General features: G+C 41.5%; 1 protein-coding gene across 1 annotated transcript; it reads left to right on the forward strand.

The window, feature by feature from the left end:
- The first annotated feature begins 452 nt into the window (after positions 1–452).
- pcyt1aa (phosphate cytidylyltransferase 1A, choline a) lies at positions 453–12435 on the forward strand. Its single transcript, XM_008294561.1, has 9 exons — positions 453–775; positions 3847–3960; positions 4490–4589; positions 4834–4950; positions 5727–5878; positions 6127–6205; positions 7014–7156; positions 7540–7728; positions 9950–12435. The coding sequence occupies exons 2-9, from the start codon at positions 3847–3849 to the stop codon at positions 10169–10171; spliced, it is 1116 nt and encodes a 371-aa protein (XP_008292783.1). The 5' UTR covers positions 453–775; the 3' UTR covers positions 10172–12435.
- The last annotated feature ends 520 nt before the right edge of the window (positions 12436–12955 follow it).

The following is a 12955-nucleotide window of genomic DNA, read 5'->3' on the forward strand; positions in this document are numbered from 1 at the left end:
GATATAATAGTACAGTTTAATATGAAGTCTTACAAAAGTCACTGAAAAAAATCCATAAATACAGTTGTTTCATGTTGCATTGACATCACTTTAGTTTACAAAACAAGTACATACGTTCATGTTCCCCACTTATAGACACAGTGTATAAATACTATAATAAAGGATAAGCTGAACCTCAGAGTGAACCTCAGGGGACACCGTCTCCCTGATGTAATCATGGTTCTGTGAACCAAAATACAGCTGACATTTTAAATCCTTAAGCTACACAGGGGGTTTCTACAGTTCCTATGTGAGGTGTGGCTTATCATATTTTACCCTCTGTGGAAAACTGTCAAATGAAGGACGCATCATGAGGAGTGTGTCCACCAGGTGGCAGCACGTCATCAGCCCGGAAATGTGTGACTCGTTATGTCAGTTCCTTTAAGGATATCGAAGTTTTGTAGTTCCTGTGTTGTTGACCTGTCAGCGCTGTAGTACAAGCTGTCACTGCTGATAATTTGTCTGTCCTTCTGGTCGTTGCAGCTTTCCTTCAGCGACACACCGAGTCAGACGCGCGGGATAGTTCGTGCTAAACTGTTGCTAGCGGTGTCGGCTAACCGGCGAGCTAACGGCTAAAGTTAGCTAACAAGTTGACAGCTAGCCTGCTAGCTAGCGTTCGACGGTAGCTAGCGGCGTTAGCTAGCTTTCTTGCAGTTAGCTGGCAAGGCTGCTGGCAGTGCGAGGGGAGGAAGCCGCCCACTCCTTCAAAGCAGCATTCCGGACAAAAGAGTGAACGGTAAGTAGGCAGAAACTTAAAGCAGCTGTCTAAAGTTAGCAAACGGCAAGGCCCGGCGGTGTCAGCGTATTGATTTTAAGGATTTCTGTCCGAAGGAGAGAACGTCCAGTTAGCCGGGGTGTCTACGGCTGAGTTGCACCACCAGTGTCACCAGTACAATTACTGTCAGCTGTTCTGGTCCCTGGTTTCCCTTCTGTCATGACTACAGGGTGACTGTGCTAACTAAAGTTAACTTTTAGCATGCCTTTGTCTGTTTCTGTAACGTTATAAGTGTCATTTTGAAATAGACAAGGAAGCAGCCATTGGGAACATTGTGTGAAATGCACTTGAAGCTTGTTGTTCTTAAAGTGTGGTCCGGGAACCCGTAGCGGGCCGGGACAGGAACCCGGTGGCCCACTAACTAAATGGACTTTTAAATCCTGTAAATTAACTTTACTATAAGCACAGACAACAGTGACCTCTCTTTGGATCGCCGTGGCCAATTTAAGTATTCTCAGAGCTTAAACAATGAGTCTATTAACAGATCAGTCAGTAGATGAGCTGCAAGGATTAATCAACTATAAATTCACTGCCAACTGTTGGAATACCCTATTCATAATTTTGGGTAATTTTTCAACAAAAAAAGTCAAAATTAAGTAATTCCAGCTTAACTTGTACCAAATATTGAATCAGTTAATCAAGAAAATAATTGACTGACTCATCAACAAGGAATGTAAATGTTAGGTGCAGCCCTGATCCATGAAAAATTAATTATTTTAACATTTAATTAATCATTTGACACATTTATCGAGCAAAATGCCATACATTCTCAGTCTCAGTTGTAAGGATTTACTGTTAGATATTTAGATTTTGTACTGTTTGTTGTCTATGGGAAAATGTGGTGGCCATTTTTTACTTTTAGGTTTATTATTGTATTTTTTTTTTAACTTTTAAAATGATTGTAGATAAAATCAGCCCTAAATACTGGCAGCATTTTTAAGTCTGACTCATCAAAAGTTCTCTAGAGTGGATTATCTGAGGGGCATTGCCTTAATAAATGAAATATTGTGAACCTGGTTTGCACAGCGTCTGGTCAAACAAGACCTGGCGCTGTCCTTTTGTCGCTTAGTTATTGTAGCAGCCGGCTTCAGTAATGATTACATGTGGTGTTTATGTAAATCTACTCTGTCAGTGTGTGTGTGTGTGTGTGTGTGTGTGTGTGTGTGTGAGCCCTGCAGGGCTTCTCAGTGCTCAGCTGCTGCCAAGAGAAAGAGGCAGGGGGCCGCTTGTGCAAGTGCCCAGTGTTGGATCAGGTAGCTGTCGCCACCAGGAACGTGTTCTGCCACGTCCTTCACCCATTGTGCTGAGTCCCATTTTCACAACTAATATAGCAGCACAAGTCCAGCCAAAGGTTGTTCTGACTTAATCGCAGGTTAAAGAAGTGACCAAGCTCGACATTTCAAAATAATGACCCCTCCCTTTAATGAGATGTGATTTAATTTTGGGTGGCGTAATGGAATGTGTGGAATGGGGCAGAGCGTTAACCCATAACACAGGAGCCCTTGTAATCAGACATCAGTGCTGGTTCCTTTTGTTTCGCTGTAGTCTGACAAAAAGGGTGGATGTCACATCGTTCTTGTGGTTGGCACCTTTGAAGGTGTCTTGGAGTTTATCTCAAAAGTAATAGACTATCTTAGGCCAGTCCTGTTCTACCAGGATACACAGGACAGTTATAGACTCCACCAAGACTCTGCTAACTGAGCTTAGACTCTCCCATGTGTGATTGCTTCGGGAAGTTTCTCTGCAGACATTTATTTCATCATTGCTTAGTCATTTGTGTAATTTTTAAAGGCAATGTTTTGAACAGTTGATAGCTTCAGCTTGTCTTTAGGTTTGGGTTGAAGGTTTTTCCTGGTTTAGACATCGGTTCATATACAGTAAAGAAATAGAGTCTGTGTTACCTTATCTTACAGTAATCTTAGCATTTCTGTTTTTTTCTCACCATCTGATCAACAAAAATGTCTGTTAGACTTTAATACATGAAATCACTTATTGCTTCTTTTATATTCCTTTATGGCTTCTTCTTTATTCTTTTATAGACTTTTATATTCCACTCAGCGCTTATCATTTTGGCCCTGGTGATTTTCCTTTGCTGCTGGCTAAAAACTGTTTGGAGGGGGCAAAAATTCCTCTCCGCAGATAGAACGCTGGGGATTGTTGGTTTAACAAAAGAAGCAACCTGAATACTTGCCCTTGGCTTTGGGAATTTATGATGAGCATCGTTTTTCTTTTGCAGTTTTTTTTTAATGTTTTGCAAGTGAAACAATTCAGACATCAGTTGTGAAAACAATCAGCAGACTGAACTGTCACCAGCATAATTAGTTATTTGTAGTCCTGTATTATGATAGCTGGATGTTGAGTTGGCTGAAATCCTATCAATACAACTTTCCACCTTTTGCAAAACAGGTTTTTGTTTGCCGTATAGTTTCCTCTAATTACAAGTTGTGCAGTCAGGTTGTGGATAGACATCCAGCTGGCTGTTATGTGCATAATAAAGTCAGCTGAAGTCGATCAGCAGCTGGTATGAAAGCACACCCACTTGTGGTGACCTGCTGACTCTGGTGAAACTGGGCTGGATGTTACGTTGCTAAATGTGATGTTAACTTGAGCTCAGACATCAGAAGTGAATGCTGGGTTAATTAAGGGTTCATTTTCTGTATTTCTGGGAACAAAAGAGTTTTATGTTGGAACAGGTGGTGCTTGCATAATTTTCCGTTGACCTTTATTTGGAAGCCAAGTGAGAGCTATTCAGTGTCCTCTGTTACTGGGTCAGGGTTGACTCAGCACATGTCATCTGCCACATCCCCCGAGGTGTCTCGATTTACAGTTTGTCTGTAAAGGACATTTTGTGTGTACGCTGTCATTATGTAACAAAAGAGTTCATGTACAGAATGTGGGCAAAAGGCATAGTGTAAATCTGAGTGTATACATCTGTGTGTAGCTTTCTTTTATTGCTACTAGGACACAGCAAAGCAGTCTATGTGAAGCCTGGTGTGTTTAAATTGCATTTCTCTTCTTGACCTTTGACCCAGATGGAGGCCCAAAGCTCCAGCGGGCTGCTGCTGTCCAGGAAGAGAAGAAGAGAGGGCTCCAATGGGGAGACTGAGGACGGAGAGAGACTTGGGAAAATCCCCAGATGCACAGTGGTGAGTCAGCTGTGTGCTTTGGCTGTGATTGGACAGCGTGTTTATTCAGCAGTTTCTGCAGGTACTGTGCATGTGCCAGTTTGATTGTGTATATATGTGCGTGTGTCCATGACATCCTGATAGCGTTGTAGTTTTTAAACCTACGTTTTCTGCAGAGATCTAAAAAAATAGTTGTGTTGGACTATATGTAGGTTAAATTTCTTTGTTGTATTCTGTAGAAGTCTCACACCTGTGCAAAATAAAGAACACTAAACAATGCAGCTTCAAAATATTTCTGATTTTAGCTGATGAGTACCGTGCTTAAAAATGTCCTCTTTTCACCAGCAAGAGCAGAACCCTTTATTTCCACATCAGTTTATTCTGCAGAGTCCAGGAACGACGGTTACAAAATTAGAGAAGTACAGTATGATGTCACTTTATCTAGCTAAAAAAAAGAAATGAGTCATTATAGTGCACAGCAATCATGTTTGTGTGAATTAGAAGAAAACTTATTCCATCACTGATATCCTCTAATGGCTCGGGTCTTCAGGGATTGAAGCACCCTGCACCTTTCGCAGATGAGCTGGTGCCAGCCGATGGTAAACCCTATGAGAGAGTCAGCATGGATGAGGCCAAGAGGGGCACACCACGTGAGTCTCAATCTTTTAATCTCTCAGCAGATGTGTCTTTATTTGACAGTTTGTTTGTGTCTCTAATTTCTCCACTTACTTATTACTCTCCCCTCCTTGTATCTCTTACACATTCTCCTTTATTTTCTTCTTTCTTATCTTAGTCTTGAGTACATTAATGCACAAACAAGCACAATATTAGATTGACTCCCTACAGACCAAGTCTTTAATCTCTGCATGTCTTATCTCGTGTGTCTCCATCCAGCTGACAGACCAGTGCGGGTCTATGCAGATGGCATCTTTGATGTTTTCCACTCAGGTCACGCCAGAGCTCTCATGCAGGCTAAATGTCTCTTCCCAAATACACACCTCATTGTTGGAGGTAAGTGTGAGTCTGTGAGTGTCCGTGTTGGCTCAGCTGTGGGATGTTGTCTAACCAGCGGTATGGAACTGTTGTCTCCCTCATCTGGCAGTAGGCGTCATTACACAAACACTGTCAAGATGTGCTTATGATGTATGCTTGTAATCCTCCCCTGAACACCAAGTTTGTTTTTTATCTGGAGCATCGCAAACTTGGACACTTCGTAGATCCAGATATAGCCTACTTTGTCTATGCTACAATCTATTTTTTTCAGCTCTGGAAAACCAGTCATTGCTGCTAAAATGTGTCGATTATGGTGTGCCTGCGCAGGAATGCCACCAAAGAAACCTGATTTAAAATGGTGGTACACTGCGGAATACAGGGAGATTACCATGCTGCTGATTGGCCTAATCAGCATTTTGTGAATTCATTTAACAAGGGATTGAATGTAACAGATGTTCATTTACATGTAAGTCCCGCACTCCAGCTTTTAACTGCTGGATGTTCAACCCGAAAGTGTCATCATGCATTATGTATGTCCATTACATTATGCTCTTGACTGTCTCTCTTACAAAAATGAGAAGAGCAAACAGTGCATCTTTTTCATTGCAGTGCAGTAAAATGCTTACTTCCTGTGGTCGCAGTAATTCCCTCAGCTGACATAGTGAAGTTTTTTCTCAGTCCTCACTGCTTTCCTTTTTGTGTAACTCAGCTTCAAAGCCTCCAGTCCTAAAAGTTCTATGTTACTGGCAATTTCCATAATAATTCTTTCTGTATATATTTGTTTCCGTTCACAGTGTGCAGCGATGACCTGACCCACAAATACAAGGGCTTCACAGTGATGAACGAGGACGAGCGATACGACGCTATCAGACATTGCCGCTACGTGGATGAGGTGGTGCGGAACGCCCCTTGGACGTTAACGCCAGAGTTCCTTGCAAGACATCGCGTGAGTGAATGAAAAAGAGAAACACAGAGTTGAAAGACGTGATTACAGATACCCTGTCTGTTCATTCACTGAAATCTTGAGAGCTGTAGATAGATTTATTGAGCAAAAGAGGAACAGATTGGCCAGCCACCATCCCCGATCCTGTGTAACCTTCTCCCTGCTGTTTTTTTTTTTTAGTATAATTTTGTTTCGTACAATTTGTAGATCTGAATCTACTATATTGATCTATGTTGTAATGACCTCTCTAGATTGACTTTGTGGCTCATGACGACATCCCATACTCCTCAGCGGGCAGCGATGACGTGTACAAGCACATTAAAGAAGCTGGTGAGTGCAAAAGTAGCCGAGTTTGTTAGTGTGATACGCCATTAAATACAAGATACCACATTGTATTTACTACAGCTGCCGGTGCTGATGTGGAAAGGTGTAGCAAACTTGAATTCGAAATAAGAATAAGTTTCGTTAGAATTCTTTTTTTTTTTTGATGATTATCAAGAACATGTTTTCTATTTATGCACACACTGAAGACTTGAGGGTATAACTGGTTTCCGTCAAAAATGCTATTTATAATGAGTCTTAACTGAGCTGCATTTGTTATCAGGAACTAGATTCTGAATAATACACTCTTTGTGAGTCCCTGCTGCATAGGATGAGAAAAATGCACCAGCTGAACAAGGAAGCAATTGGGTTCAATCCAGAAATCGAAGTAATTAGTTCCTTTTTTAGTAATTTTCCCTTGACACTTGTTGCTAATTGCTTGTCATCTCAAAGTGGTGAATACATGTTCAGAATTCAGACCGCTAACGTTACAAATGAGGGCATCAGTAGTAGTGGTAGAAATGGGGGTTGACAATTGACACAGCATCAAGGACAGTACGTAATGTTCCAATTAAAAGACTTGCATGTCAGAATTCGCCTTTTCTCACCTAGTGTGACAGGTTCTCCACGTTCTGTGACATTGACTAATAGGATCAAACAGTGCTGTTGCATTGAAAAGAGCAGATGTTTTATTTGTTTCACGAAACCTGTAGCTACTTGACTATCAGTGTCAGGAGCGTTGCACCAAACTACTCATGTGTACTCTGACCTTTTTAAGTCTTTTTTGTGCAAACTATTCTGCCTTATTTTTTTTTAGGTATGTTTGCTCCCACCCAGCGGACGGAGGGCATCTCCACCTCTGACATCATCACCCGCATTGTACGCGACTATGATGTCTACGTCAGACGCAACCTGCAGAGAGGGTACACAGCCAAGGAACTTAACGTCAGCTTCATCAATGTGAGAAACTTTGGTTTGACAGAGTGTTAAAAACTGAGTTTATGGTGTCCAGGTGGCCGGCCTTTAGCGGCACCACACTGTGCCAGATTGTGATGACATACGTTTCCACTGCAGGCTCAGAGCAAAGGGTAGTTCTGAGCTGCTTTCCAATCCTCAGCATATGAACGGTGCTTCAGACAAGAAAGTTTGCAAATCCTCTTTGTGTTCATCTCTTAGTACTTTAACAGTATCTTTCTGAATGATGGCGGTTTGAAGTTTGGTTTCTCTCCTGTATCCCTGTCAGTAATAGTCCCACACACAGTGGAAAAACTCTCCTAATATGTGGCAGTTACAGACCTCCCGTCTCATATTTCCAATATGTCTCCTTTGCTGCCTCCTATCAGGAGAAGAAGTACCACCTGCAGGAGCGTGTGGACAAGGTGAAGAGGAAGGTGCGTGACGTCGAGGAGAAGAGCAAGGAGTTTGTCCAGAAGGTGGAGGAGAAGAGCATCGACCTCATCCAGAAATGGGAGGAGAAGTCCAGGGAGTTCATCGGAAACTTCTTGCAGATGTTCGGCCCCGAGGGAGCTCTGGTGAGGAAGCTGGTTTAGGTGGACTTGAGTCATTTTTTTTTAATAGATACGCTTGATTAGTAACCTGTATTTGTTTAAAAAAGTTTACGGTCTGGGTGACATGTTGCAGCTGGAACGAAGGCTTTCTGCACATGTGGGACATGCCGTTACCAGAGTTATCACTGTACAGGAACAAAACACAGATAAAAGCCAAATATTGACAAGTACAATAAAACTGCTTTGTGCGTGTTACATACTAATTTACTCAAATTACTGCTGAGCATGTTTAAAAGCAAGCTTTCAGCTCAAAAAATAAGTTTTCTTCATATTTCATGTGATTTTAGTTTTAGCTGTGCGGACGTTAGAAATTGGCAAAAGATACATAAAAGTTAATTCTAGTCATTTAGCATTGTTCTTTAATGTTGGAACTTAGAAGAGACAGAATAAAGGAGGAGACATCAGAATGTGTTTGTCCCTCGTGTGGGTCAAGATCCAAAAACAAGTGCACACAAATCAACCGAAAAGCATCTCCTCGCCCCAATAAATACCAACATCTTGTTACTCTGAAAGCCCAAACTGGGGAAAAAACTCATGAAAAACACGAGTGAGCTTCCTGTTTTCATAGCCTCGGTAGTAAACTGACCCTCTGGTGTAAACTCGCTCAATCATCTAGCACGATAATGCTGTAAAGAGCAGGGATTGTCTGAAACTGAGCAAAGGAGTTGTTTGTATTATTACGCAACTTCAACTGCATGTATGTCACTTAAATCGAGGACAGCTACAAAACCAAGAACCCACAATGTCGGTAAATGACACATTGCCTCTCAAGCTAGTTTCATGTTTTTAAGTTTTAAAAAAAATGGCAGATAGTGACTGCTTGTGAGGAAAACATCACAATCAGCTGATCTTCCTGGGGTTTATTGTTGACGTACAATAAATAACGCATTCCTCGGCGAATTATAATCACATTATTATACATAAAATTACATCAAATACATTTATATATATATATATATGGAAAAAAACTTCTAAGCAGCTCCCTACAGTTTGAAGTGGGTATGTCCAGTCTGTTATCTGCGTGCAAATAAATGCTTCTTCATATTCTTTTTAAGGAATAATTTCTTTTTTTATTTGTCAAACATTAAGGGGTAATTTATTCCAGTTTGTTCTGACTGTAAGCGAATAGTGCGGTGTTAGGGTTATTTGTGTTATTTAAGTAAACGGTTTGGTCAAATAGAAATATTGGTTTTGCAGTAAATTAGATGAAGCACTAATAAAAATCAAAATTTATGTAGAGCTCAGCCCACAAACAAACCGTCTCACTCATCACTTGTTCATATTTGTGGTTAAATATGACTCATGCGTTTTAATGAGTTAACTCTGTAAGTAGACAGGTTAAACAGTCACAGTGAGTCACGCTTTTAAATGTCTCCGCCAGTTTCCTGCTCGTGTCTCATTCTTCTCTGTTTAACTGGTCTGGTCGTCAGAGGTAGGAAGTAACAAAGTACAAATACTTCGTTACTGTACTTCAGCAGATTTTGCAGGTATCTCTACTTTGCTTGAGTATTAATTTTTCTGATGACTTTTCACTTTCACTCCCTACATTTGAACACAAATATCTGGACTTTCTACTCCTTACATTCTCAAAACTGGCTCGTTACTTGTTTCAACCTCCGTGGTCGTGAAGCTCAGCACAGCCCTGCCTGCCTCAGCTGCCTGCCAGAGGCTTTTTAGCACTGCAGGACTGATTTTCAGACCCAAAAGGGCACGTTTCTATTCAGAGAACTTTGAGATCCAGCTTCTGCTGAGGCTCAATAAAAGATGTTGGCAGTCTTGAAGAGATGAGTGTTTCCATGTTGATTATAATTTTTAGGGTTTATAATGTTACTGAAATGGGAAACTGTCCAGTGATGTTTTTCTCTGTACCAGCACTGTGCAGGTCCTTAAAGGATGAAAACAATCCTGTTTTGTGTGCTTAAAACTTTTGTCATTTTGCAGGGTTCTCAAAAGAGGCATCATGTATCATCGAAGCTAAAAATTCATTTTTACTTTTGTACTTAAGTAAATTTCTGAACCAGTACTTTTTTACTTTTACTTGAGTAAAGGGGTTGAGTCAGAACTTCTGCTTTGACCAGAGTCTATTTTTACACAACTATCTGTACTTCTACTTAAGTAAAGAATGTGAGTACTTTTTGCCATCTGTGCTGGTCGTCAGCTGATCTCTTCTCGTCTCCCTCCACAGAAACACATGCTGAAGGAGGGGAAAGGCCGCATGCTGCAGGCCATCAGCCCCAGGCAGAGCCCCAACAGCAGCCCGGCCCGCGAGGAGCGCTCCCCCTCTCCCACCTTCCGCCTCCCCTTCTTCTCCAAGACCTCCCCGCCCCCCTCGCCTCCCCCCCACCACAGCGGAGCCCGCGGATACCTCATCAGCGAGGACGACGACGAAGAAGACGACGAAAACTAGGCCGCTTCCTGAATCCGTCGGGGTCACAGTTAGCTGAGCTGTCGAGTAGCGTGGCTTTCGTCGAGCTCCTGCTTCAGAGTTTCTTTTTCTGTTTTATTTCTTTCCCCGTTTATGGTTTTACTCCGACATTTAGCACTTCAGCGTTACGGTCACTGTAACAGCCAGGTTCTCCACAGCTCTTGTTTTTAACACTCAACTTTCATCCTTTTTTTTTTTTTTTTGTCATTTCTGTGTAAAGGTCAGTAAAAGTTAGCACTAGTCGTCCGAGTTCTTTGAACATTAGTTCCACTTACCTCTGTCACTTCTGAGTTTGTTAGTCACTCACTGTCACTTAGGAATATTTTCAGTCGTTACACTCAGTGCACTCTTCCATCTGTGACGGTGTTCTTAAGGTTGGCATTATAGTGCGGTAGGAGTTTTTGTCTTGGCTTTAGCGAGAGGATTCGCAGGATTTCAGTCACTTGTTGAAACTGCGCTTTGTAGTTTTGTTGTGTGAGGCGAGCTGAGGAATCACGGAGACTCTGTTCAATATCTCGGGGGGACGTTTGTCAAAGCAGGTCAAAAAAAAAACGAACTGTGGCTGAGCAGTTGAATTCTGCTCATACTAACAAACCTTTTTTTTTAATAACAGGGAAACTCCAGATAATCTGAGCTGAATGTAAGAGTAGATGTGTTTTGGGTCTACTCAGCAGCAGCCTTTTCCCACGTTCGTCTGCGTGCCCGCCTGCATCGGGGCTACGCCTGTCTGTGTATGTGCATGCAACGTTTGTGTGTGTGCAAGCTCTTAAGTCGGCATGTTTGAAATGTCTTCTGTCAACATTTTCCATCTGTTGACAGATCTGGGTTCAGCTTTGACTTTACTGCGTATAGTAATACAGTTGCTTTTAATTTGTCTGCTGACGAGAATCAGTCTTTGGAAGACTAACTTCAAACTAGACGCCTTTCAGTGGCGTAAATGAGCGAATGACCCGTTTAAATGTTTATGTAGAAATACTTATTTTTGTAGGTCTCCATCCCAGTGCTTTCTCAGTCTGAGCAGAGAATCAACATGAACAAGGCTGGAGTTAGGGTTTTTTTTTTGTTTGTTTTTGTTTTTGAAATGCAGATCTGGGCCTGTAGGGAACTAATAATTTCATATGACACACGTGTGATGGTAATAGAACGCATTCACGGAGGTTTTCATCTTTCAAAACAACAGCAGAGAAATGTCAAAATGCCCGACCTTTAACAAGAAAGTGTTCAGTTGGAGTCTTAAGCACAAAATAGGTTTCTTTTGGGTAGCACACTTACACGTTAAAATACACAAGTCCGTCCCCAAAAAGGCAGGACTTCCCCTAAAAAGCGAACTGCGCACACAGGCTGCATTAATCGGTTTAGAGTTGTGTTTCGATAGACTGGACTATGCTGCGTCACGTAGGAGTGTGACGGCGTCAGATCTACTCACTCCAGATCAACATTTATGTAGCTACCTCCTTCCCTGAATTGATTCTGTGTCCTACGACGAGCACAAAGTATGAGGATTGTTTTTATTCTTTTCTGAACAGAGCCATTGTTGCAGCACTGAAGCAATGTGACTTGGTCAAATATTTGACATTTTCCGGTCTGTGTGTGTGCGTGTGCGTGTGTGTGTGTGTGTATCCTGCATCTCCAGTGATAAAGCATGTGTTGTGTCTCCTCTGTAACCGAAAAATGAAACATCACAGGTGATCTGAAGATGTAATGCAATACTGTTAGATAATATAAATGTTAACAGATGTCGGATTGATCTGTTCTGGGCTTGGTTTCCCAAAAGCACTTATGGTTTCAATCAGCAACAAAGCCTGCCTCTATTCTTGTCAGATTTTATGGTTGGGAGGGGGAAAATGACTGCAAAGGACTCCTACGGTTATTAAACCCTGCTTTTGATATTAAAAGTACTGAAGCGGTGTAATTTGCTGAAGAAATCCAGCCGACATTTTGGTGCTAAGCTACTTTCGGGAAGCCTCGCCTTGATTCTCGTGGAATCTTTTCCTTTTAATCGGTGTGAACTTCTCAGTCAGCGCATGTCCACGTCAAGAGCTCAAGGTGGCAACGACTCGAGTGGCAAGCCAATAACAGCCACTACTACTAGGAAGCATACAAATGTAAATGTTTTTAACAGCAGTTGTTTTAATCATATGTTATTTTACTGTTTGGGGTTGTTTTTTTTTTTGTTTATTTTACGTCCTGGGTGTAGAGGATGAGCAAGACAGGAAAAATGTATTAAAAATGTGTTGGCCAAAGCATTTCCTGACCTGAACTGATCATTTTGTCTCCTGTTGGTTTCATATAACTGCTGAGTTTGTTCTGGATTCATCATTTAGTCCTTTTACGGTCAGAATCTGGAGGTTGAGATTAGGCACTCTCAATTCAGCTTTGTTTCCTTTCAAACTCTGACAAAATGAAAAGACAGGCCCTTTTTGCAACCAATCTATTCTACAAAAGGCTCGTTTGAGATGAGCAGATGAGAGCAAGCTGTTGTAACGTCAGACAGTTTCCAGCGTCATTAAATCCGATTCCAGTTTCATAAAACGTTATGACGCCCATATATCAGTTTGTACACGGTCTCCAATGGTTTTATTGAAGACAGTCGCCTAATAAAAGGCTGCACAGGTGATCTATGATCTCTGCTTGTAACTCATCCTCCATTTTTCATGAATTCTTGTGCAAATTAGCATCAAGTCAGTGTCTATATAAATCAGCTGAGCAGCTACAAACATATTGGAATAAACACATTAAAAAGAACAAGCTTTCAGTATATTTAGA

This window comes from Stegastes partitus, unplaced genomic scaffold, assembly GCF_000690725.1.
Source record: "Stegastes partitus isolate 25-593 unplaced genomic scaffold, Stegastes_partitus-1.0.2 Scaffold973, whole genome shotgun sequence".
NCBI lineage: Eukaryota > Metazoa > Chordata > Actinopteri > Pomacentridae > Stegastes > Stegastes partitus.

What these genes read in the sequence shown, in the direction of transcription:
- pcyt1aa (XM_008294561.1), top strand. Translation starts at nt 3,847, where the DNA reads ATGGAGGCCCAAAGCTCCAGCGGGCTGCTGCTGTCCAGGAAGAGAAGA. An exon ending in AGTTCCTTGCAAGACATCGC is followed by an intron (nt 5,879 to 6,126) that starts GTGAGTGAATGA and finishes TGACCTCTCTAG; the next exon opens with ATTGACTTTGTGGCTCATGA. An exon ending in TCGGCCCCGAGGGAGCTCTG is followed by an intron (nt 7,729 to 9,949) that starts GTGAGGAAGCTG and finishes CTCCCTCCACAG; the next exon opens with AAACACATGCTGAAGGAGGG.